Source organism: Dendrobates tinctorius, unplaced genomic scaffold (genome assembly GCF_039654945.1).
Source record: "Dendrobates tinctorius isolate UK_male_01 unplaced genomic scaffold, ASM3965494v1 ptg000046l, whole genome shotgun sequence".
Taxonomy (NCBI): Eukaryota; Metazoa; Chordata; class Amphibia; order Anura; family Dendrobatidae; genus Dendrobates; species Dendrobates tinctorius.
Genome location: NW_027361714.1, coordinates 61,063,983 through 61,091,694, shown reverse-complemented (window position 1 = coordinate 61,091,694; position 27,712 = coordinate 61,063,983). Strand labels below are relative to the sequence as shown.

At 45.4% G+C, this 27,712-nt stretch overlaps 1 protein-coding gene across 4 annotated transcripts in view; it reads right to left on the bottom strand.

Annotated features, from left to right (window-relative positions):
- The window catches only part of GOPC (golgi associated PDZ and coiled-coil motif containing), a 39,189-nt gene extending 29,353 nt beyond the window's left edge, over positions 1 to 9,836 (bottom strand). The window contains exon 1 of one of the 4 annotated variants that reach the window (XM_073575939.1): positions 9,314 to 9,836. In XM_073575939.1, the coding sequence (XP_073432040.1) occupies positions 9,314 to 9,568 (255 nt within the window). In that variant the 5' untranslated portion in view covers positions 9,569 to 9,836. The remainder of the gene's footprint in view (positions 1 to 9,313) is intronic. The other 3 variants (XM_073575940.1, XM_073575942.1, XM_073575941.1) reach the window with 3 other exon arrangements.
- Between the last annotated feature and the right edge of the window lie 17,876 nt (positions 9,837 to 27,712).

Genomic DNA, 27,712 nt, shown 5'->3' with positions numbered 1-27,712 from the left:
ATCTTTCCAGAACTGTCTAAAAGTCTTGTCAGAGCAAATCTCCGCAGGCTTTCAGCAGATCAACTCCAGCATTCTGGAGGTGAAGACACTTCTGCAAACCATGCATTCAGAAGCAAGATCTTCGCCAAACCACACCTTTTTCAGGTCTGTTGTGGAGCGCATGGCAACACTATCTCCTACCCAGCAGATGCATGTAATGCATTCGTGCCACGGTGCTCTACAGCAGGTTACCTCCCAACCTCCACCTCCCACCACTGTAGTTCCTCCACCTGCACCCCCTCCAGCCACTTTCCATCCTCCCCCTCCTATTACATCTGCACCCCCTCCAGCCACTTTCCATCCTCCCCCTCCTATTACATACCAGCAACCTCACCAGTACCAGCAACCTCCCCAGTACCAGACATCTCCCCACTTCCAGCAACCTGCCCCGTACCAAACTCCTTCCCCGTACCAAACTCCTTCCCCATACAACTTTCCATCAACATCATCTGCTCCTACAGTCCCTGCCCAACCCTCCACTCCACCGCCCACCACCTCTTCTGCCTCCCACATCTCCACCCATTCTGTAGCTTTTTCCACACCTTCACCTCTAACTGTTCCTTCCCCACCACGATCCCAGTCCTCTCTCCACACACCCAGTGTCGAAGTGTCCCGCAGCCCCTCCAGCAGTATTTCCACCCCACACTACACAGATTTGTAATGTGTGTTTTTTAATAAAAATGCCCATTGGGTTTAAAACCTTTATTAAAAAAGTTTTTTGCACTTTAAAAACATTTTACAAAAAAAAAAAAAAATTTAAATAAAAGTTAAATTATCGTTTCACAATGGTTGTCTGTCATTTCTTTCTGCGGCGAACTATGTTTAAAAAAAAGGTTAAATACAGGGTATATCAAAGGTAAAAAGGTATTCAAAACCAGGTATATAACTGTGGGTAAATTTTAGCTTTTTGCCACAGTTGTGTTCCTGGTTGTGTTTGAAGCAAAGTATTTCACCTAAAAAGTTGTGTTTATTGTTGGTGATTTCCTAACAATGTACACAACTTTTGTTAAAAGGTGAAATACTTTGCATAAAACACAACCAGGTACACACCTGTGGCCTAAAGCTAAAAATAGTAAGACCATGACAAGATAGCCAACTTTGGTTGGCAAAGGTATATACTGTTGGTCCAGAAGGTACACAAGTTTGGTTGGGCACAAATCTTTCACACTCTGTCATCCTGCCAGTGTACTCTGCCTTGAGGTGACAAAGTATAGTGCAAAATTGTCCCTCATTACTGAAACCGTCACAGAACTTCTAGTGGTAATATTTCCAATGACAACATCCATCTTCGCCAGTAACTTGCTCTTCTCTCCAACCTGCACTTTCTTCTCTACAACCTGTCAAAGAAGGGCTGTAGGAACATGCTATATATAGTTTTCCAGTAGCCAATCTCGTTTGGAAGGCCACAAGGGTCAATTTTAAAAACCGGATCCGGCGTAATCCGTCGAAAAACGGATAGAAAAACGGATGAACCGGATGAGACGGATCCGGTTTTGTCTGTCAAGAACAAGACGGATCCGGCAGAAAACCGGATCCGGCACATCAGGTTTTACAAAACATTTGCCGGATCCGGCATTCCGGCACGACGCCGGATCGCGCCTGACGCCGAAAACCTGATGTGTGAAAGTAGCCTTAGTTGGAAGACAATAACTTGAAAAACTGCCAACGTGTACTGTATCTTCTTGTAAAAGCACGGTTTCTGGAAGAACAGGATCAAGGAATGATTATCTGCTAGGTGCGTACAACCAGCCATGTAAAACATTAACCTTCAAGAAAAACCTGCCCAGCAGAGTTCTGCTGTGTGAAAAGAAAACGACTGACCACAAGAATATCACAGTTCAGAACAGAAAAAATGCCCATGCATTATTAATAAGAGCATTTCTATTCACTGTTGCGCAGAGCCCCAGCTCACCGCAACATAGTGCACAATAAAAACAACTGTAACACTACTGCCACTAACATTGCTTCATGTATCACACTGTGTTCTTTCTGTAGCTCTGCAGTACAGCATCCAAGAAGGCCCCCCATGCGTCATAGCCAAGGTTATGTGTGGGGGTTTTCAACATATTGTGGATGTAGGATTAAAGTCACTTCTTACTTTCAGGTGGGAAGAACAAGTGCTTGCAGCAAAAGCTAAAAACTAATGTAAAGGATATTTACTGTAGGGTCGATCTTACAGTGGTTGTTTTGACCACAGTACACAATGTTCTGCATTGAAAAAAACCTTTACGTCCATACTCAGGCCAGGAAACATTGCTGTGTGAATCTGGTTTTCCTGAGATAGGGATACCACATTAAAGTGTAGCTTTACATTCAGGAAACTTTTGCCATGCCATAGTCTATTAGGCAGACTCAAGAAGCAGATTTTGAGTTTTCTGGCAAAAAAATGCTTGAAATATCACAAAATCTGTGTGTATCTTGTAGTTGTGCAGACATTGTGAACTGTGGCGTTTTTACTGCCGTCCCGCTAAGCCAGCCTTTTGAAGAATGTGGTTAAGAGCGCTCATAGGTGGCGCATATTATGTCAAATGTGGGCGGCTGAAAGAATCTGGGATATTTTACTCCATCAAACCAGTCATCAAGTTCAAAACACCAAGCTGGAATCAGGGTCTCACGGGCACTCTTCTGCACTTCTCCAAACACCGGGACACAGAATGCTAAACTTCTCACATGTCTCTATGGCAAATCAGACGCTCTTACATTAATCAGGGTCAAACATGTTTTTCCCCCATTTTTTTACTTTAACATAGCTACTTGAGGCTCTAAGCACAGCAGGTTGCAATATTAATTCCATTATTTTGGGTACTTGTAAGTAACATGAATTTTTTTATACATGTGAAAAATCTAAGTTGCCATTTTAATATGCAATAAACACCAAAGAAATAGTAATCTATAGATCATGAGTATTGTGGCAATAAGAAGCCAACCAGACAGTTAATTAAGTTTATGTAATCCAACGGTCATGACAAGGCAGCAACAGACTTCAGGACTTTTTCATATTAGCAAAGTACAATATTTTCTAGCTTCTGTAGCAAGCGCTAGGCTATGTGCACAAGTAGTTTTAGGTGCTGCGGATTTTGAAAAATCTGCAGGTAAATTCTCAGGTCAAAAGACCTGCGGATTAGCCTGCAGTTTCGCCCTGCGGTTTCACACCTGTACAATGGTGAAGGTGTGAAACTGCTGCGGATTTCGCACAAAGAATTGACATGCTGCGGATTTGAACCAGCGAAAAAATCTGCAGCATGTGCACAGCGTTTTTCAGTTTACCATTGATAGCAATGGTACTGTACAACGCACCAAAATCTCCTGCGGACCCGCAGAGCCTGAAGCGCTGCGGATCCGCAGCAGAATCTGCAACGTGTGCACATGGCCGTAGGTCACCACAACCCAGCCCCATCATATCTAGCTGTCACTCATTTCCTGGATTCATATATATCTTTGGAATGATCTCTTTGGGATTTTAGAAGTGGACATCTGACTGGCAGAATTATTGTTTTTTTTTCTCTTTTTTAGTGATTGGCTGCAGGGGTTCACGGATGTCATGCCTAGAGCAGGAAGTTAAAATCCGCAGGAGACCCAGGAATTATGACTTCTTACAAGCTTTTAAGTGTTATTTTTCCTGTCTGAAAGCCTCTTAAACACATATGATGACATTTTAAAAAAAATATATAAAATCAAATCCCACCCACTGTGTATGTGCACATCGCCCTCTTTCCATAAAATAACTTTGCTCATACTATTAAAAAAACACCTACAATCTGAAATGAGAAGGAAACTATTAGCACTTTCCAGACTGGTCTTATAACATGGAATAAAATTAGCATAAGGATTTGTCACAATTTCTCTTCTGTTAAGTTGTTACCACAAGATATCTAAACTGAGCAGATCTATATAATTCTATGAATACAATCCTCCACAGTATCCGAAAAAAAAAAAAAGATCCATGTTATGTGCCCTAGAGATCTTTGCTGCTAGGTATAAGTGTAGTGTACTGTGTGTATAGGAAGAGAGCGATAATTGTATTCATAGCTACCTGTATTGTTCGCACACAAGATCAAATATTACCAACAGCCATGGCTGCAGGGTGAGAAAATATCATCTCAGTCCTTACTAATACTACAGCGTCTTCCTTCATGCATGGTGCCATTACTACAGTGCCCTCCTTCACGCATGATGCCATTACTACAGTGCCCTCCTTCACGCATGATGCCATTACTACAGTGCCCTCCTTCACGCATGATGCCATTACTACAGTGCCCTCCTTCACGCATGATGCCATTACTACAGTGCCCTCCTTCACGCATGATGCCATTACTACAGTGCCCTCCTTCACGCATGATGCCATTACTACAGTGCCCTCCTTCACGCATGATGCCATTACTACAGTGCCCTCATTCACGCATGATGCCATTACTACAGTGCCCTCCTTCACGCACGATGCCATTACTACAGTGCCCTCCTTCACGCACGATGCCATTACTACAGTGCCCTCCTTCACGCATGATGCCATTACTACAGTGCCCTCCTTCATGCACGGTGCCATTACTACAGTGCCCTCCTTCATGCACGGTGCCATTACTACAGTGCCTGGTTATGGTAAAAGATTTTGAATGAGCCACACAGGGATAGTTAGGTTAATGTGTTGAGGTGATAGGCCAGTCTGGTCAAATGCGTTTTTAGTGCATGCATAAAACTGTGGGGATTGGGGACTAATCGTATTGACCTGGGTAGTGCATTCCAAAAAATGGGCACAACACGTGAAAAGTCTTGGAGACGGGAGTGGGAGGTTCTGATTATCGAGGATGCTAACCTCAGGTCATTAGCAGAACAGAGGGCGCGGGTAGGGTGGTAGACTGAGACGAGGGAGGAGATGTAGGGTGGTGCTGAGCCGTGGAGTGCTCTGTGGGTGAGGGTTATAAGTTTATACTGAATTCTGGAGTGGATGGGTAACCAGTGTAAGGGCTGGCACAAGGTAGAGGCATCGGTGTAACGATTGGTGAGGAATATGATCCTGACTGCAGCATTCAAGAAATATTGGGAGAGGGGAGAGTTTGGTAAGAGGGAGACCGATTGGTAGAGAGTTACAATAGTCCAGACGAGAATGGATAAGAGAAACAGTAAGAATTTTGCAGAGTGGAATGTAAGAAAGGGTCGAATGCTAGAAATGTTTTTGAGATGCAGATAACAAGAGCGAGCCAGTGACCGGATATGAGGTGTGAATGAAAGCTCTGAATCAAGTATGACCCCAAGACAGCAGGCATGTTGCAGGGGAGTAATGGTGGAACCACACACGGAAATGGCAATGTCGGGCATAGGTACATTAGTAGAGGGAGGAAACACAAGGAGTTCAGTTTTTGACAGGTTCTGTTTCAGATATAGTGAGGACATGATGTTAGAGACAGCGGTAAGACAATCACTGGTGTTTTCTAAAAAGGCTGGTGTGATGTCAGGAGAAGAAGCGTATAATTGGGTGTCATCAGCATAGAGATGGTACTGGAAACCAAATCTACTGATTGTTTGTCCAATAGGGGCGGTATGCAAAGAGAAGAGGAGGGGGCCTAGAACCGATCCTTGAGGAACCCCAACAGTAAGGGGAAGATGAGAGGAGGAGCCAGCAAAAGATACAGTAAAGGAGCGGTCAGAGAGATAGAAGGAGAACCAGGAGAGAACGGTGTCCTTGAGGCCGATGGAGAGGAGCATAGTGAGGAGGAGCTGATGATCCACATTGTTGAATGCTGCAGAGAGATCTAGGAGAATTAGCATGGAGTAACATGAGATCCTTACATCTGGAACAGAACAGTCACTTATAGCAGGGTTCCCAAAACTCCAGTCCTCAAGGCCCACCACAGATCATGTTTTCAGGATTTCCTTAGTATTGCTCAGGTGATAATTGCTTCACCTGTACAATACAAAAGGAAATCCTGAACACATGGTCTGTTGGTGGGCCTTGAGGACTGGAGTTGGGGAACCCTGATTTATAGGACATTTCAGAACTTTACCAAGTTTTTATTAAAAAAAATGTACAGCACACACTATAACACAATGACCCATCACCACACAACACAATTACACATCAAGGGACCAGGGGCTGAGGAAGCCCACTTAGTGTGAGAAGCTGGAGAACCAGGGTATCCTTAATACGCCCTGCAGTATTTAGTTGCCATCATTTCTCAGCAAATGCTGAATCCAGATTTTCCGCATACAGATTGCAGTTTGGAGTAGCATAAGGCTGTGTGCACACGCTGCGGATTAGGTGCGGATTCATCCGCGCGGATTTTGTACAATCCGCAGGTGAAACCGCTGCGGATTGCTCTGCGGTTTTGCCCTGCGGTTTTTCATCTCCTCAATGGAGGAGATGGCAAACCGCAGGAGAATCCGCAGAAAGAATTGACATGTCAATTCTTTCTGCGGATTGAAAACCGCAGATAATCCGCGCGGAAAATTCCGCACCGTCTGCACTGCGGTTTTTGATTCCCATAGGGAATCATTGTACTGTACACCGCAGCAGAAACTGCTGCGGGTCCGCAGCGGCCAAAACCGCTGCGGAACCGCAGCAAAATCCGCAGCGTGTGCATACAGCCTAAGGGTATGTGCACACGTAGTTTTTAGTCTCTGCGGATTTTGTAGAGAAAACCGCAGGAAATCCGCAGGACAAAGTGCTGCGGTTTTTCTGCGGTTCATCTGCGGATTATCTGCGGTTTTACACCTCATAATGGATGAGGTGTAAAACCGCAGCGTTTCTGCACCAAACAATTGACATGCTGCGGATTGTAAACCGCAGCAAAACCGCGCGGAAAAAAACGCAGCATGTGCACAGCTTTTTTTTTATTTCCATAGGAAATAAAGGTACTGTACAACGCAGCAAAATCTGCTGCGTTTCTGCAGAGCCAAAAACGCTGCGGAAACGCAGCAGAATCCGCAGCGTGTGCACATACCCTAGAGTGTGCTGCCCCAAAAAGACAATTACATTGTTTGCTGCCATCTATAAAGCAAGAAGTATCAGCGATAATTTACACTTCATGGCTCATCAAAAGAAATAATGAAATGAGCCAGAAACATGGATAATGAGTTTTGAGAACTGGATTCATACTTTCGAAAGATTCCAATGTCAATGTCCTTTTATGTGTATAACTGATGTGAGAAGTTACGCTTCTGGACAATCAACCATTTATAGCGAGGAAAAGCACTCTGTCCAATAACATCAAAATCACAAGGTCGATCCTGGATTATTATGCACGTGGTGACAGTACTACAGGCGACGATAAGCCGGCCGAGACATAACAGTCCAGGTGACTGCCAACACGGGACCGAAGCAAACCAAAACAAGGCAGCAACTTCTTCATACCATCAAAATCACATGCGACCCCCAACCAAATGATGGTGCAGCTCGGCTTGTAGACACATAACGCTCGTCTTGGCCGTAGAAACCAATCCTTTACTTGCTTCTGGCAGACATCAGAAATTAAGTAGTTAGGCCAATATTTATTTCCAGGATGGTTTTTAACTCTTCTCCAAGGAAACCACTATGAGGTGCAGCAATCCATACAGCATGCTTTATACTTCAGCACTGCTTCATACAATTAAAATCTGTGTAACGGCAGAAACCTTGCAGAAGCTGACAGGGAGGTGAGCATACAGAGCCAGGCTATCACATCTACTATGAATGACCAGCCACAAGCTCATTATTGCATTTTCTGCGATTGCTTTATTTCCAAAGTAACAGGTCTGATGATGAGCTAGTGGTAGGGGTCCGGCACAACCAGCTGTTATAGTGGGGGGAGCCCTTTCAATATGATAGACCAGAGTGATAGCATCAAATAGGACTGAAAAACAAGTACTGCCTGCTCTTTGGAGGAGTATCCAGGGGGTCTAAGGGGTAACACTTCTACTTAGGCTAGCTGCAGACACCCGTGTATTCTCTCATCCAAAAGAACCGGGTTCATTCAGCTATTCATACTCTGATCAGTGTGATATGATTCTCCCAGATGAGGAGGAGAGAATAAATCTTCCATCTTCTCCAATCTGTCAGGTAGCGAAAATCAGACTTCGCTCAGAAGTAATCAGGGTGCAGCCCGAAGTTTCCCATGGTCTGACTTGTATGGCCAAACACTGGATCAAACTCAGGCATGCAGCTATTTTTTCCTCTGACCATGCTACGTGCATGGCCACATAGCATAAGATTGGTCTAGGTGTGATCTTAGGTTTTGTCAGCTCACACTCGGACTGATTATGCGCTCCTCTGCACCTACCCTTATGGAGAGTGACGTGTCTGAGATGCCAGGATAAGGAGGCTTATAAGCCATGCAATGCTTCTCTGGGAAATTATACACACTGTCTCTTCAGAGAGGCAGAGGACTTGAACTTACACTCGTATTGAGCGAGACGGCACCCTCTAGTCGGGCATGTCCACAGCCTAAAAATAGCAGCTCGCAGCTGCCCAGAAAAGGCACATCTATTAGATGCTCCAATTCTGGCACCTTACCCGGCTCTTCCCACTTGCCCTATAGCAGTGGTAAGTAGAGTTAATATTTGTAGGGTTGATGTCACCTTTGTATTGTCAGGTAACATCAAGCCCACGGATTAGTAACGGAGAGGCATCTATAAAACACCGATTACTAATCCTATAGTTGTTATTTTTAAATAAAAATGGAAAACTGTGTTTAGTCTTATTTCTAATAAAAGACTTTATTATGGCTGTGTCTTTATTTACCACACAAACACAGCTATATACACCTAACGAAGTAGAAAAAAGTGCAGCTCACCGAAGTAGACATCCTTTGGTGTTCGGAGCACAGGGAACGCTGTGTCAAGGCATGAAACAATCAAAATGAGAGAGATCCAGCTCCTCCGCCTCACCCTGTATTTCCTGCCATGTATCAGGGCCCACCATCTACCAATAAACCAGAGGAGAGTGGTGTGAGGCGGGAATACAGCAGGGGCTGAGGAGCTGGAAGTGCACGGCCCCCTAATGCCCGACACATACAGGTATAGGATTTCTCATTACTGGAGCATCACTTGGGGTCACACAGTCATTAATGGTGTGGGGTGCAGACATCTGACGGGTTCCCTTTAAGTTCTACACGCGTAACGATACTATGTCACTCACTGTCTGCAGGTACACATCACAACCAAAGCAATGTGTTGTCCTAGCAACGGCGGCCGGTCAGGGGACGCCGCTGCCGGTCAGGGGACGCCGCTGCCGGTCAGGGGACGCCGCTGCCGGTCAGGGGACGCTGCTGCCGGTCAGGGGACGCTGCGGCAGTCACCGACTCACCTCCAGCTTGTGGTTGATCTGGCTGACGGTCTGCGCTTTATGACACAGCTGTGCGAAGCAGGAGCTCAGACTGGTCATCTTCTGGCGGCCCTCATACGTGATGTCGGCCTGGTCAGGGTCTATCTCGCCCAGCAAGAGGTCAACATCCACGAACGCCTTATCAAACTCCTTCTCTAACACCTCCAGCCACCGAAACATGGACATTCCCGGTACCGGCCCGGAGGACGAGGCGGCCGAACACGGAACCGCAGACATGACAGAGCAGCGGAGACTACAGACGGCCGAGCGAGAGCGTCACAGTGACCCGCAGAGCCATTGGCTGTTTGCTGTGGCCACAAACGTAAAGGAGCTTTCTGATTGGCTAGTCAGGAGCAAGAGGCTAGGATTGGACCCCATTCTGCGGCTTCTAGTTTCTGATTGGCTGCTGTCACACAGGGCGGGGCTGTGTGGAGAGTGTAGAGGTTGTGTGTGTGCAGCCTGGGGCATAGTGTAGTGGCAGTCGCTATGTATCTCACACACTGCGCGCTCCTCCATGTGCATGGATGCACCCTCAGCGCCCGGAAACGGCGGCTCTGCGCGTGTAGGTAGTCTGCACTTCTAGCCTGCCACAACTTTCAGCTTTCAGGCCAGATCAAGTGATCCCTGAATGATCGTCAGTGGATCACATGACCAGGGATACTCCCATGCTGTATGGTGTGTATGCCTTTATGGATCACGTGGTCGTCAATGTGGCAGTGTGTTGGGATATTGTTACTAGTTGTTTACATGGTGTCTCATAAAGTGACAGTGTCCTGACTGATGCTACATGTACAACTTTCTGTGACTGTTCAGCTGAATTGCAGAACGCCATGTAGATACTGGATCGCTAAGCCCATTCTCATGTAGTGAACGGATTTGTGTGACGCAGACAATTCCGCACAAAATCCTAAAGAATTGTCTCAAAATAACTCAGTTTATAAGTCGCCATCAGGCTGTCCCCGGAGGAGGGCCGTCTTCTCAGCACTCGTCTACTACACCCGCCTTCTTACTCCCTGAGGAAGCAACTTGCGAAACGCGCTTGGGTGCATGATGGGAGCAGGAAGTCGCCATTCAGATCAGTACAACTTTCATTTTCACAGGGTTTTCGTCTATAATATGGTCCCATGGGAATAGACCTAGCTTTATATTAATTACCTTTGTGGCTTAGCGCTTTTCTCTATTATAAATCTGCCCATTATAACTGACTAGCTGAAGAGCCCGGCGCTGCCCGGCCATAGTAACTAACTAAGGTTAGTTATAACAAATTATAATGATTATATCTATATATATATAAAGCTGAGTGTATAGTCCCACCTACTCCGCATAGCCATACTCACCCTAATATCCCACATCATCCCGTCAGCCAGAGCCACCGGACTACAGCCACTAATATCCCACATCATCCCGTCAGCCAGAGCCACCGGACTACAGCCACTAATATCCCACATCATCCTGTCAGCCAGAGCCACCGGACTACAGCCACTAATATCCCACATCATCCTGTCAGCAAGAGCCACCGGACTACAGCCACTAATATCCCACATCATCCTGTCAGCAAGAGCCACCGGACTACAGCCACTAATATCCCACATCATCCCGTCAGCCAGAGCCACCGGACTACAGCCACTAATATCCCACATCATCCTGTCAGCCAGAGCCACCGGACTACAGCCACTAATATCCCACATCATCCCGTCAGCCAGAGCCACCGGACTACAGCCACTAATATCCCACATCATCCTGTCAGCAAGAGCCACCGGACTACAGCCACTAATATCCCACATCATCCCGTCACAGCCGCCAGACTACTACCCCTAATATCCCACATCATCCCGTCAGAGCCGCCGGACTAGTACCCCTAATATCCCACATCATCCCGTCACAGCCGCCGGACTACTGCCCCTAATATCCCACATCATCCCATCAGAGCCGCCAGACTACTACCCCTAATATCCCACATCATCCCATCAGCCAGAGCCACCGGACTACTCCCCCTAATATCCCACATCATCCCATCAGTCAGAGCTGCCAGACTACTACCCCTAATATCCCACATCATCCCATCAGCCAGAGCCACCGGACTACTCCCCCTAATATCCCACATCATTCCGTCAGCCTGGGGTCAGAACCAGAGCGCTGAATGGATTTGCTCTGACTTGCATACCAATGATCTTTTCAATAGAATCTTGGGGTCAGATTCAGAGCACTGAGGGATTTGCCCTAACTTCCATACAGGAGATCCCTTTAAGAGAGCCTGGGGTCAGTACCAGAATGAGTGGAATTGATCTACAGTAACTTCCATACCAATGATCCCTTTAAGAGACCCTGTGGTCAGAACCACAGAGCTGAGTGGAACGGTCCTAACTTCCATACCGAATATCCCTTTAAGAGAGGCCTGGGGTCAGAACCAGAGCACTTCGTGGTGGAATTGCCCTACCTTCCATACCAATGATCCCTTTAAGAGACCCTGGGGTCAGAACCACAGAGCTGAGTGGAATGGTCCTAATTTCCATACCGGGGATCCCTTTAAGAGAGGCCTGGGGTCAAAACCAAAGCGCTGGATGGATTTTCCCTGACTTCCATACCGGATATCCCTTTAAGAGGGAAGATGTGCCTATGGGATGAAGGATGTGCGATGGGTATATGGGCACAGGAGGGGGGATTCATTTCTGTCATGTGATCTCTGCTCCTTTCTGGGGAGCCGACGGTGGCTGGGAGCTTATGTTTCAGGGGATGCTAGATTTCTCCCACCATGTCAGTGTCTGCTAAGGTGTTGTCAAGTGGGAAAACTGTTGCTCATAGCAACCAATCACAGCTCAGCTTCTTTTAAACAGTTCCGGTGAAATGAAAGATGCTTCATGATTGGTTGTTTATACACACACACATACAGTCATATGTAAAAGTTTGGGCACCCCTATTAATGTTAACCTTTTTTCTTTATAACAATTTTGGCTTTTGCAACAGCTATTTCAGTTTCATATATCTAATAACTGATGGACTCAGTTATATTTCTGGATTCAAATGAGGTTTATTGTACTAACAGAAAATGTGCAATCTGCATTTAAACAAAATTTGACCGGTGCAAAAGTATGGGCACCCTTATCATTTTCTTGATTTGAACACTCCTAACTACTTTTTACTGACTTCCTGAAGCACTAAATTGGTTTTGTAACCTCATTGAGCTTTGAACTTCATAGCCAGGTGTATCAAATCATGAGAAAAGGTATTTAAAGTGGCCACTTGCAAGTAGTTCTCCTATTTGATTCTCCTATGAAGAGTGGCATCATGGGCTCCTCAAAACAACTGTCAAATGATCTGAAAACAAAGATTATTCAACATAGCTTTTCAGGGGAAGGATACAAAAAGTTGTCTCAGAGATTTAACCTGTCAGTTTCTACTGTGAGGAACATAGTAAGGATATGGAAGAACACAGGTACAGTTCTTGTTAAGCCCAGAAGTGGCAGGCCAAGAAAAATATCAGAAAGGCAGAGAAGAAGAATGATGAGAACAGTCAAGGACAATCCACAGACCACCTCCATAGACCTGCAGCATCATCTTGCTGCAGATGGTGTCACTGTGCATCGGTCAACAATACAGCGCATGCATAACGCCTTTTTGTATGACCAAACAACTCAATCTTTGTTTCATCAGTCCACAGGACCTTCTTCCAAAATGTATCTGGCTTGTCCAAATGTGCTTTTGCATACCTCAGGCGACTCTGTTTGTGGCGTGCTTGCAGAAACTGCTTCTTTCGCATCACTCTCCCATACAGCTTCTCCTTGTGCAAAGTGCGCTGTATTGTTGACCGATGCACAGTGACACCATCTGCAGCAAGATGATGCTGCAGGTCTTTGGAGGTGGTCTGTGGATTGTCCTTGACTGTTCTCACCATTCTTCTTCTCTGCCTTTCTGATATTTTTCTTGGCCTGCCACTTCTGGGCGTAACAAGAACTGTACCTGTGTTCTTCCATTTCCTTACTATGTTCCTCACAGTGGAAACTGACAGGTTAAATCTCTGAGACAACTTTTTGTATCCTTCCCCTGAAAAGCTATGTTGAATAATCTTTGTTTTCAGATCATTTGAGAGTTGTTTTGAGGAGCCCATGATGCCACTCTTCATAGGAGAATCAAATAGGAGAACTACTTGCAAGTGGCCACCTTAAATACCTTTTCTCATGATTTGATACACCTGGCTATGAAGTTCAAAGCTCAATGAGGTTACAAAACCAATTTAGTGCTTCAGGAAGTCAGTAAAAAGTAGTTAGGAGTGTTCAAATCAAGAAAATGATAAGGGTGCCCATACTTTTGCACCGGTCAAATTTTGTTTAAATGCAGATTGCACATTTTCTGTTAGTACAATAAACCTCATTTGAATCCAGAAATATAACTGAGTCCATCAGTTATTAGATATATGAAACTGAAATAGCTGTTGCAAAAACCAAAATTGTTATAAAGAAAAAAGGTTAACATTAATAGGGGTGCCCAAACTTTTACATATGACTGTACATACATTCACTTTTATATAGAGAGATAACATCCTCATTGATTGATAAAAATAGATACATTTCTGTTCTAAGTTATTTTTCCTACTATTTCATGTGCCACTTTTCCTGACATAGTTATATTTTCATTTAGTTTTATTTTTCATTGTATTTTCATTTTTGTATTACAGTGCTGTGCAAATTAATTGGGACAAAGCATTTTTTTAAGTAAAATCGTAAGTTGGTTACCAGTCAGTGATTCAAACCATTTTTAACTGCTTTGAACAGGCACTCACACCTGTTCAAAGCAGTTAAATCTGGTTTGAATCACTGACTGGTAACCAACTTATGATTTTACTTAAAAAATGCTTTGTCCCAATTAATTTGCACAGCATTGTACATCTGTTATTTACCATGTTGTTTTTTGGCAACTTTTTGCTCCTGTAGTCTACTTCTATTTTTATTATCTCTGTGTTATATGTTGTATTTCTTTCTTTTTCATCAGTAATTAAACATAATTAATGCTACAATTACTAAAGGGATTATCCACTACTAGGACAACCCCCTTCTTAATCTAGATGTTTGGCACCTATAAAATAAAAAAACTCATACTCACCTTTCATGCCGGCGCCATTCCAGCAGTGTCAGCACTTGTGATCCCGAGGCTCTTGTGAGTTATTGTAACACGTGATGCCTGGCACCCAATCAGCGCTAACATCACTGTCTCCGCCTTAGTATGAATTGAACATGAAGAGGAATCTCGGGCTGCAGCTGATCCCTGGCTTCCTCTTCATATTCAATCCATACGAAGGAGGGGACAGTGACATCAGCGCTGATTGGATGCCGGGCAGAAAGTGTCACAACAACGCACGAGAGCCCCGGAATCACGGGTGCTGACGTTGCTGGAATGGCGTCGGCATGAGAGGTGAGTATAGGTTTTTTTATTTAATCGGCGCCAAATATTTGGATCATGAAGGGGTTGTCCTAGTATTCATAGTCCAACAAAAGAAAAAAAGGTTTGGCACCGCTACACCACCGTGGTCTCATGAACAAATCTAAAGAGACCCCTCACACACAATATGAACGCCACATACCCCAAGGAACAGGTGCTCAATCCTGTAGAAATATACAAACTCCAATAGTGCAATAAGTGAAAAGATGATGGCACTCACCGTTACCAAAAGTAGAAGTCTTTGCATTTTTGTCCATGAAATAAAGACTTCTACTTTTGGTAAATGGTGAGTGCCATCCTCTTTTCTCTTATTGCACCCCTAGTATTAATCATATTAACCTAGGTAGTGCATTCCAAAGAATTGGCGCAGTACGTGAAAAGTCTTGGAGACAGGCGTGGGAAGTTCTGAATATTGAGGATGTTAACCTCAGGTCATTAGCAGAACAGAGTGCAACGGTAGGGTGGTAGGCTGCGAGGAGGAAGGAGATGTAGGGTGGTGCTGAGCCATGGAGTGCTTTGTGGGTGAGGGTAATAAGTTTGTACTGGATTCTGGAGTGGATGGGTAACCAGTGTAAGTACTGGCACAAGGTAGAGTCATCAGTATTATGATTGGTGAGGAATATGATCCTAGCTGTAGGATTCAGGACAGATTGGAGTGGGGAGAGTTTGGTATGCGGGAGACCGATTAGTCCAGACAAGAATGAATAAGAGAAACAGTAAGGCTGGGTTCACATGTAGCAGAACTCTCGCGGAAATTACCGCGAGAGTTCCGGGATTCCATTCCGCGGGAAAATCGCATTTTAAATTCCCGCGATTTTCCTGCGGAAAAACTAGCATTTTGCAAGCGTAATTAGCTTGCAAAATGCTAGCGTTTTCCAAGCGATCTGTAGCATTGCTTGGAGAACTGATTGACAGGTTGGTCACACTCGTCAAACAGTGTTTGACGAGTGTGACCAACTTTTTACTACTGAGGCCGCCTATGCAGCATCAGTAGTAAAAGATAAAATGTAAAAAATAATTTAAAAAAATAAAAAATGGTGTTATTCTTACCTTCCGACGTCCCGCGCAGCCTTCCCGCCTCTCTCCACGCTCCCGTTCCCAGTACTCCTTTGTGAAAATGCCCGCGATGACGTACGTTCTCGCGGGATCACGACGTCTCTCGGTAATTCGTGATGACGTCGCGCGAATGACTGCGAGACTTCGCGATCCCGCGAGAACAGACGTTATCGCCGGCATTTTCGCAAAGGAGTACTGGGAACGGGAGCGTGGAGAGAGGCGGGAAGGCTGCGCGGGATGTCGGAAGGTGAGAATAACAATATTTTTTATTTTAAATTCTATTTTTTACAGGGATATGGTACCTAAAGCCCAGAGGACAGTCTCCTCTCCTCCGGACCGTGGGTACCATCCGCAAATGTTCTGCTTACTTTTCGCATGGTGTGCACAGCCACATGCGGAAAGTAAGCGGAACAATGCATTCCTATGGGTGCGGGATCGCCATGATTCCGCAAAATTAATGAGCATGCTGCGTTTTTTACCGCGAAGAGATTCCGCTGCGGTAAAAACCGCAGCATTAGCACAGCATTGCGGAATCCCATAGGAATGCATGGGATGCTTATTTTTTGCGTTTTCGCATCAAAATCGCGCGGTTAAAACCGCCGCGGAAATGCAAAAAAAATGCCACGTGTGAACTCAGCCTAAGAGTTTTTGCACAGTTGAAAGTAAGAAAAGGTCGAATTCTAGAAATGTTTTTCAGGTGCAGATAACAAGAGCAAGCCAGTGATCAGATGTAGGGGGGTGAGTAAAAGCTCGTAATCAAGTATGACCCCAAGACAGCGGGCATGTTGCTGTGGAGTAATGGTGGAACCACACACGGAAATGGCAATGTCGGGCATAGGTAGGATAATAGAAGGAGGAAACACAGGGAGTTTAGTTTTTGACAGTTCAGTTTCAGATAGAGGAAGGACATGATGTTAGACACAGCGGTAAGACAATCACTGGTGTTTTCTATAGGCAGGCGTGAGATCAGGAGAAGATGTATATAATTGGGTGTCATCAGCATAGAGATGGTACTGGAAACCAAATCTGATTGTCCAATAGGGGCAATATACAAAGAGAACCTAGGACTGATCCTTGAGGAACCCGAACAGTAAGGGGAAGATGAGAGGAGGAGGAGCCAGCAAAAGATACAGTGAAAGAGCGGTCAGAGAGATAGGAGGAGAACCAGGAGAGAACGGTGTCCTTGAGGTCGATGGAGCGGAGCATAGTGAGGAGGAGCTGATGATCCACAGTGTCGAATGCTGCAGAGAGATCCAAGAGAATTAGCATGGAGTAGTGACCATTAGATTTAGCTGTTAGTAGATCATTAGAGACTTTAGTGAGGGCAGTTTCAGTAGAGTGTAAAGTATGGAAACCGCATTATAGAGGGTCGAGAAGAGAGTTATCTGAGAGATAGTGGATAAGACGGGAGTGGACCAGGAGTTTAAAGATAAAGGGAAGATTAGAGACAGGTCTATAAATAGCAGCACAGTTTTGGTCGAGGGATGTTTTTTTAAGTAATGGATGTATGATGGCATGCTTAAATGAGGAGAGAAAGATACCAGAAGAGAGAGCGGTTGAATATTTTTGGTAGGTGAGTGGTGACAGCAGGGGAAAGGGACTGGAGGAGATAGTAACATAGTAGCATAGTTATTAAGGTTGAAGGGAGACTTTAAGTCCATCTAGTTCAACCCATATCCTATCCTAACTTGCCCTAAGGCCTCTTTCACACTTCCGTTTTTGACCATCAGTCAAAATCCGCCAGGTTTTGAAAAAAACGGATCCGCCATTTTTTTGGGCGGATCCGTTTTTTTCCCCACTGAGTTGCATTACTGGTGGATCTTGACGGATGGCCATCCGTTGGATCCGTTTTTGTGAGGATCCGCCAAATTTTTTGCGTCCGCCGGCATGCCTGGATGGACCTTGCAACGTTTTTTTTTGTTGTTGGATCCGCATTTTCCAGTGCGCATGCCCGGAGAAAGGAAGTCAGGGAGAAAATTAACCCTGAAATCCTTTCTAGCGGACGAAAAACTCTCTCTCTCGCCAGCGGTTCCTTTAAAATTCTTCATTCTGCGGATCCGTCAAAAAAACGGTTCCTGTGGCATCCGTTCACATCAGTTAGGAACGGATCCGCTTTTCCACCTTTTTGGCGGATTTTAACTGACACAAAAAACTGAAGTGTGAAAGAGGCCTAACATGTTGATCCAGAGGAAGGCAAAAAAAACCCATGTGGCAAACAGTAAGCTTCACATTGGGGAAAAAAATTCCTTCCCGACTCCACATACGGCAATCAGACTAGCTCCCTGGATCAACGCAATATCAAGGAAACTAGTGTATATACCCTGTAATATTATACTTTTCAAGAAAGGCATCCAGTCCCTTCTTAAATTTTAGTAGGGAATCACTCATTACAACATCATATGGCAGAGAGTTCCATAGTCTCACTGCTCTTACAGTAAAGAATCTGCGTCTGTGAGTATGCTTAAACCTTCTTTCCTCCAGACGTAGAGGATGCCCCCTTGTCCCTGTCACAGGTCTAAGGGTATGTGCACATGTAGTTTTTAGGTGCTGCAGATTTCTCCCTGCGGATTTTATAAAATCTGCAGGTAAATTTCAGGTCAAAAGACCTGCAGATTAGGCTTCGGTTTAGCCCTGCGCTTTATCACCTCTACAATGGAGGAGATGGTAAACCGCAGCGGAATCCGCAGAAAAGAAGTGACATGTAATTTCTTTCTGCGGATTTGAAACCGCAGCAAAACCGCGTGGAAAATTCCGCAGGATGTGCACAGCGGTTTCCATTTTACATAGAGTAAAATGGTACTGTACAACGCAGCAGATTCTGCTGCAGACCCGCAGGGCCAGAAACGCTGCGGATCCACAGCAAAATCCGCAGCGTGTGCACACACCCTAAGAGTAAAAAGATCATTAAAAAGGTCTTTGTATTGTCCCCGCATATATTTATACATTGTAATAAGATCACCCCTAAGCCTTCGATTCTCCAAACTAAATAACCCCAAGTGTAATAACCTGTCTTGGTATTGCAGACCCCCTAGTTCTCTAATAACCTTGGTCGCTCTTCTCTGCACCCGCTCTAGTTCAGCTATTTCTTTCTTATACACCGGAGACCAGAACTGTACACAGTTGGTACTAGTGTGGTCGCACTAGTGACTTATATAGAGGTAAAATTATGTTCTCCTCATGAGCATCTATGCCTCTTTTAACGCATCCCATTATTTTATTTGCCTTTGCAGCAGCTGCCTGACACTGGTCACTATATGTGAGTTTGTCATCCACCCATACACCCAGGTGTTTTTCAGTGACTGTTTTGCCCAGTGTTTTACAATTAAGCACATAATTATACATCTTGTTCGTTCTATCCAAGTGCATGACCTTACTTTTATCCCCATTAAAGCTCATTTGCCATTTATCAGCCCAAGCTTCTAGTTTACATAAATCCTCCTGTAATATAAAATTGTCCTCCTCTGTATTAATTACCCTGCAGAGTTTAGAGTCATCTGCAAATATTGCAATTCTACTCTCTATGCCCCCTACAAGGTCATTAATAAATATGTTTAAAAAGAAGCGGGCCCAAAACTGACCCCTGTGGTACCCCACTGCTAACCGTGACCCAGTCCGAGTGTGCTCCATTAATAACCACCCTTTGTTTCCTATCCCTGAGCCAGCTTTTCACCCACTTACACATATTTTCCCCTATCCCCATTGTTCTCATTTTATGTATCAACCTTTTGTGTGGCACCGTATCAAAAGCTTTTGAAAAGTCCATGTACACCACGTCCACTACATTCCCTTGGTCAAGTCCAGAACTTACCTCTTCATAAAAGCTTATCAGATTAGTCTGACAGGAACCGTCCCTCGTAAACCCATGTTGATATTGGGTCATGAGGTTATTCTCCTTCAGATACTCCAGTATCGTATCTCTTAGAAAACTCTCCAGGATTTTACCCACAGTTGAGGTTAAGCTTACTGGCCTATAATTTCCAAGTTCAGTTTTTGTCCCCTTTTTGAATATTGGCACCACATTTGCTATATGCCAGTCCTGTGGTACAGACCCTGTTATTATGGAATTTTTAAAGATAAAAAATAATGGTCTATCTGTGACTATACCTAATTCCTTCAGTACTCGGGGGTGTATCCCATCCGGGCTCGGGGATTTGTCAATTTTAGTGATTTTTAGACGTCGCCGTACTTCCTGCTTGGTTAAGCAGGTGACATTTAATGGAGAATTTTCATCCCTGATCATGTTATCCGTCATGGGATTTTCTTGTGTAAATACTGTTGAAAAAAAGTCATTTAGCATATTGGCTTTTTCCTCATCCTCATCCACCATTTTACCCAGATTATTTTTAAGGGGGCCAACACTATCATTTTTTAGCTTCTTAGTATTTATGTAGTTAAAGAATATTTTGGGATTATTTTTACTTTCTCTGGCAATGAGTCTCTCTGTCTCAATCTTTGCTATCTTGATTTGCTTTTTACAGAATTTATTTAATTTTCTGTATTTATTTAATGCCTCATCACTACCTACTTGCTTTAATTCTCTAAATGCTTTATTTTTGTCACTTATTGCACCCCTTACAGCTCTATTTAGCCATAGTGGTTTCCTCCTATTTCTCGCATGTTTATTCCCATACGGTATATATTGTGCACAGGTCCTATTCAGGATGCTAATAAACGTCTCCCATTTTCTTTGTGTATTTTTATGTCTCAAGATATCGCCCCAGTTAATTGCACCAAGATCATCTCTCATCCGTTGGAAATTTGCCTTCCTGAAGTTTAGTGTCCTTGTAACCCCTCTACTACACATCTTATTAAGGGATACATGAAAACTTATTATTTTGTGATCACTATTACCCAAGTGACCCCCAACCCTTACATTTGATATGCGGTCGGGCCTGTTGGTTAATATTAGGTCTAGCAGTGCCCCCCCTCTTGTTGGGTCCTGAACCAGTTGTGAAAGGTAATTGTCTCTCATAGTTGTCAAAAACCTATTACCTTTGCTGGAACTGCAGGTTTCGGTTCCCCAATGTATTTCAGGGTAGTTGAAGTCCCCCATAATAATGACTTCTCCTTGAGTCGCTGCTTCATCTATTTGCTTTATGAGGATATTCTCTGTTGCTTCCATTATGTTTGGAGACTTATAACAAACTCCTATCAGTAATTTATTATTTTTCCCCCCTCCCCTTATCTCTACCCACAGGGACTCTACATTTTCATTAGATTCATATATATTATCACGCAGGATTGGTTTTAACCCCTTTCTGCCATCTGATGTACTATCCCGTCCACGGGACCCGGGCTCCTATGCCCATGGAAGGGATAGTACGTCTAGCGCAATCCGCTTAGCTCACGGGGGGGAGCGCCGCTGATCGCGGCTGGGTGTCAGCTGATTATCACAGCTAACCCTTGGCACACTGCGATCAAACACGATCGCAGTGTACCGGGGGTTTAGGGAAGCATCGGCAGGGAGGAGGCTCACTCCGTGCTTCCCTGTGAAACCCGCAGCAGCACGATGTGCAGCGCTGCTGCACAGGCCTCCTTCCCTGCAGGTCCCTGGATCCAATATGGCGGCGGGGGCCTGCAGGGAGCCGGCTTCCTCAGTGTCTGTAAAGCGCCGGCATGAGGAAGCCTCCAGCAGTGCCTGTGTCAGATCGCTGATCTGTCACAGCGATCTGTGATGTGTCAGATCAGCGATCTCACACATGACAGTGATGTACCCCCTGGGACAGTATAATAAAGTTAAAAAAAAAGTGTAAAAATAATTTATAAAAAAATCGTTAAATAAATAATAAAAAAAAAAATTCCCTAATAAATTCATTTTTTGGAAATAAAAAAAACCCAAAACAATAAAAGTAGACATATTTAGTATCGCCGCGTCCGTAACCACCCGCACTATAAAACTGTTCCATTAGTTAACCCCTTTAGTGAACCCCTTAAAAAAAAAAAAAAAAAGCAAAAACTAATGCTTTATTATCATACCGCCGAACAAAAAGTGTAATAACGCGCGATCAAAAAGACGCATATAAATATCCATGGTACCGCTGAAAACGTCATCTTGTCCCGCAAAAAACGAGCTGCCACACAGCATCATCAGCAAAAAATAAAAACGTTATAGCTCATAGACTAAAGGGATGCAAAAATAATTATTTTTTATATAAAATTGTTTTCATTGCATAAAAGCGCCAAAACATAAAAAAATGACATAAATAAGATATCGCTGAAATCATACTGACCTGAAGAATAAAACCGCCTTATCAATTTTACCGCACGCGGAATGGTGTAAATGCACCCCCCAAAAGAAATTCTTGAAATGCTGGTTTTTGTTCATTTTGCGTCCCAAAAATCGGAATAAAAAGCGATCAAAAAAAGTCATGTGCCTGAAAATGGTACCAATAAAAACATCAACTCGTCCCACAAAAAATAAGACCTCACATGACTTGGTGGGTCAAAATTTGGAAAAATTAATGCTCTCAAAATGTGGTGATGCAAAAACTATTTTTACAATAAAAAGCGTCTTTTAGCGTGTGACAGCTGCCAAATATAAAAACCCACCATAAATAGTACATTAAACCCCCCTTTATCACCCCCTTAGTTTGGGAAAAATAATAAAATTAAAAAAATGTATTTATTTCCATTTTCCCATTAGGGTTAGGGCTAGGGTTAGGGCTGAGATTAGGGTTAGGGGTGTGTTGGGGTTAGGGTTGGAGTTAGAATTGGGGGGTTTCCACTGTTTGGGCACATCAGGTGCTCTCCAAACGCAACGTGGCGTCTGATCTCAATTCCAGCCAATTCTGCGTTGAAAAAGTCAAATGGTGCTTCTTCCCTTCCAAGCTCTGCCATGCGCCCAAACAGTGTTTTACCCACACATATGGGGTATCAGCCTACTCATGACAAATTGCAAAACAACTTTTGGGGTCCAATTTCTCCTGTTACCCTTAGGAAAATAAAAAATTGGGGGCAAAAATGTCATTTTTGTGGAAAAAAAATATGATTTTTTTTCTTTTCACACCTGGGCGTTATAAACTTCTGTGAAGCACTTGGGGGTTCAAAGTGCTCACCACACATCTAGATAAGTTCCTTAGGGGGTCTAGTTTCCAAAATGGGGTCATTTGTGGGGAGTTTCATCAGTTTAAGCACATCAGAGGCTCTCCAAACGCGACATGACACCCGCAGACCATTCCATCAAAGTCTGCATTCCAAAACGTCACTACTTCCGAATGTCTGTTACGGGGCTGGCGGAACGCACCAAATAATAAAGATGAAATAATATATAGGGTGAGTTCGCAGCCCAGGGCCCACCGTGCAGAGGTGACCAACTGCTGCTAAACAATGAGGGAAAGGCGTATGGGAGTAAAGCTGGACACCGGTGCGTAACCACTGAGCCGGTGCTAACAGACATGTGCGCCGTTACTTCACGTAACACATGCCTGCTGGCGAACAACCACAACAACCTGTTAACGTCACAGGTCACGGGGTGTGAACCACTGCTGCAACGTGTGCAGTATCCGCCCTAACGGATGCCGCTAACCAGCCTAATAACCGGGCTGAAAAGCACTACTAAAGCGCACGGCGTAACTAGCGGACGCTGCGATAGCAGTGGCCAAGGAGGCCTATACTGGCCGACGCCCTAGGCGCTAGCGGTGGATGTGGAGCAACACTGCGGCGCTATGCAGTGTAGAGCTAACATACTGACTCTAATCCCTCACCCTAACACATACGTAACATCTAAGGAAGGGGGAATTATAATGCGTCAGTCACCAGGCTCATTCATCCATTATCACACATAGACACTGAGGCTAATGCATTTAGTGTATCATAGCGCATGGCAGGGCGGCCATGCGCGCCTTTTATAGCCGGAACCTTCCGGGACCTTCCTGATCCTCCAGATGGACCAATCGGAACTGGAGAAGGACCTGAGCATGTGAATCCCGATCCCCAATGGGAGATCGTCTCCTGAGCATGCTCAGTGGAGCGAGGGGAGAACTTAGACTCTGGAGTCTTTTGCTGCTGGACAGGCTGCATTGCCATAACTGAACCAGAGGTGGCAACAGCAACTGAACCCATGATGCTGGTGTGGGCAGAATGCTGGGATCGTGGAGTCTGCTGAGCAGGCTCCACTGCGGCCGGAGGGGAATGGGAGACTGCAGATGGCAAGGCTCGGGATTCCCGCTGTGCAGCACCCGGAACCCGACGCCTAACAGTGCCAGGGTCCTGTCAGCGCCGGCGAACTGCCACGGCTTAACAGGGTGACTCACCCACACTGCGGGAGGGCCCAGGGTCAGATACTGCAGGGTAAGCTCAGGCAGACAGGACCTGGGATGCTGAAGGTAACAAGCAGTGAAGGACCTTCGATCATGTGACCGCAGGGGGCGGGGCTTAGCATCCTGCTGCTGGAGATGAATGCAGGATTCTACTACAGGGATCCTCAGGTCAGGCAAACGGGGGGGTCATACACGGAGAGGGCGGCGCGGTATCAGAGGGACAAGTAGAGAGTAGTCAGAACGTAAGCAATGAGTCATACACGGAGATAGCAGCACAGTACAAGAGGGGCAATCAGAGAATAGTCAGGACATAGGCAATGAAGCCCGAACCAAGCGATCTGTATGTACAGAGTGAGCAGGGACCCACGAGCGATCCTCCGGTCCTTATCCCTTCCAGTGGACCAGGTACTGCAAGGAGCGGCGCACCCGCCGAGAGTCCACAATATGTCCGACCTCGTACTCCAAGTGACCCTCCACCAACACTGGAGGAACAACAAGCTTGGAGTCCTCCTTGACAGACCCCATGGGTTTCAACAGCGATTTGTGGAACACATTGGATATTTTTATGGAGGCGGGTAGACGCAGCATACAGTATATGCCACTGGGTTGACTATCTCCACAATCTTTTACGGACCAATGAACTTTGGTCCCAATTTAGCTGATGGTACCTTCAAGGTGATGTTACGTGTGGAAAGCCAAACCTTCTCTCCCACCTGAAACATGTGTCCCGGGGCTCTCTTTTTGTCAGTAAAATATTTATACCTCCCCTGGGCCCGAGAGATATTATGCCGAACTTCAGCCCAGAGGTTTTTTAACCGTTGAACGGATACCTCCGCCCCTGGACAACCGGAATCCACCTGTGAAAACTCCCCAAAATGAGGATTAAACCCATAATTGACCAGGAATGGGGACATGTTGGTGGATTGATTCACCCGGTTGTAAAAAGCAAACTCCGCCAACGGTAACGCATCACACCAATCCTCCTGTCTGGTGGAGGTCAGACACCTGAGAATCTGTTCCAGGGATTGATTGGTGCGTTCCATCTGACCATTACTCTCTGGGTGATATGCCGAGGAGAAGGAGAGTGAGATGCCCAATTTCTTACAGATTGCCCTCCAAAATTTGGCCACAAACTGCATGAAATGAATTTCTTGACATCGGACCCAAGTAAAGGCCACCAAAAAACCCTGGCTACTGCCTCTCTAGTGGCCGTGATACCGGGATGAGCACTCAGCCTAGACTCATGAAAGTCCTGCAGAAGTCTAGGCCGCAATAAATCTGGAACAAACAATTTATCTCCTGGCCTGGCCGCTGGAGCTAGGAACTGGGCCCTCCTAATTTCTTGTTCCAACTCTGACGAGGCCCCCGCCACTACCACCCTCAGGCGAAGAATGGAGGACGGCAGCTCGGGGGGAAACAACGAGTCAAAACTTCTGGACAGCGCATCCTCGTTAACATTTTTGGACCCTGGTCGAAAAGTAAAGGAGAAGTGAAAGCGTGAAAAAAAAGTGACCAACGGGCTTGTCTAGGAGTATACCTCTTAGCAGATTCAAGGTATTCCAAATTTTTGTGATCAGTGATAACAGTGATAGGGTGAGCTGCCCCTTCCAAAAAGTGCCTCCATTCTTCGAATGCCAGCTTGACCGCAAGAAGTTCTCTATTGCCTACATCATAGTTTCTCTCGGCGGATGAGAACTTCTTGGAGAAGAAGGCACAGGGTTTGAGATTAGTAAGGGTGGCCGGACCCTGGGACAACACTGCCCCCACCCCTACTTCAGAAGCATCCACCTCCACAATAAACGGTTTGGACGGGTCTGGCTGAACCAACAGCGGGGCGGACAAGAAACATTTCTTAAGAGCTGAGAAGGACTCCTTAGCGAGTTACGACCAATTTTTTACATCAGCCTCCTTACGGGTAAGATCCGTGAGTGGTTTAACCACTTGAGAGAAACCTTTAATGAATCTCTGGTAATAGTTTGCAAATCCCAAGAAGCGCTGGAGCCCCTTGAGATCACGAGGCTGAACCCAGTCTGCGATCGCCAGCACCTTCTTAGGGTCCATACGAAACCCCTCACAAGATACAATCAGCCCCAAAAAAGACAGTTCCTGTACGAAAAACGAACATTTTTAGCAAACAAGTGGTTCTCCCTGAGTGTCTGGAGAACTGTCTGTAGATGTTGCAAGTGAGACTGACTGTGCGGGGAAGACACCAAAATGTCATCCAAGTAAATGACAACAAAATGGCCTATCAGGTCAGAAAACACAACATTGATAAAGTTCTGTAAAATAGCGGGGGCATTAGTTAACCCAAACGGCATAGCCAGGTTTTCAAAGAGTCCCTCTGATGTGAGGAACACAGTTTTCCACTCGTCCCCTTCCCGAACCCTTATCAGGTTGTAGGCCCCCCAGAGATCTAATTTGGAGAACCATTGGGCCCCAGATAACTGGTTACATAAGTCTGGGATGAGGGGAAGTGGATAAGTGTTCCTAACCGTTATCTTGTTAAGTTCCCGAAAGTTGAGGCACGGCCGTAAACCACCATCTTTCTTCTTCACAAAGAAGAATCCTGCTGCCACGGGTGACACAGAAGACCTGATATGCCCTTTGCGGAGACTCTCAGCTATGTACTCCTTCATGGCTTGGCGCTCAGGCCCGGACAAATTGAACAATCGAGCCTTAGGTAACTTGGCTCCGGGTACTAAATCAATGGCACAATCGTAGGGTCTATGTGGTGGCAGCGCCTCAGCCTCACTTTTTGAAAAAACGTCTTTGAAATCCTTCAGGTACTCTGGAATACCTTCCAGACTGACAGACGACACAGATACGGTTTTAACAGAGTTAACAAGAGGACCCAGGTTGCAACATTTATCTTTGCATCCCCATTGAGTGATCTCCCCCGTCACCCAATCAATGGTAGGATTATGGCGTTGTAGCCAAGGCATCCCCAGTACCAGTCCTGCAGGCGAGTTATCTAACACAAGACAAGTTAGTTTTTCCACAAGTGGGAACCATTTTCAGAGAAAAAAGTTCAGACCTGAAACAGATACCATCCCGAGTAAGAGAGGATGAGTCAATTGCCACAAGTTTAACAGTATCCTGAAGCCTGACTGTCCCTATCTTATTAAGAGTCATAATCCGGGCATCAATCAGGTTAACAGCAGAGCCACAGTCAACAAAGGCGGTAGTCTGAACAGGAACATCACCAAGTTCCATTTCCACCCGAAGCACAATTTATGCAAGTGAGGAAAAAGGTACCTGAAGGTCTGGGTAGCCTCCTCGACTACAGGCCTAGTCATTTCCCGCCACCTTGGAGGATGACAGACAGGAGGGGCAGTCCTTCCAATGTCCAGATTCCCCACAATAGAAGCACAACAGCTTCTCGTGGCGTCTGCTTTCCTTCTCCTCACAGGTGACAGCGCTCACCTCCATAGCCTCAGGAGGAGTTCGGGTCTCACCTCCACTGGAGAATAAAGAGGTTTCGAGTTGCATAACCCCTCTTGCCCGCAGTCTGTGATCCATACGAACCGCTTGGGTCATGGCATCCTCCAGGGAGTCAGGTGGAGGATGAAGTGCCAGGGCATCCTTCAGACGTTCACACAGGCCTTTACGGAACATCCCCCGAAGGGTTGCATCA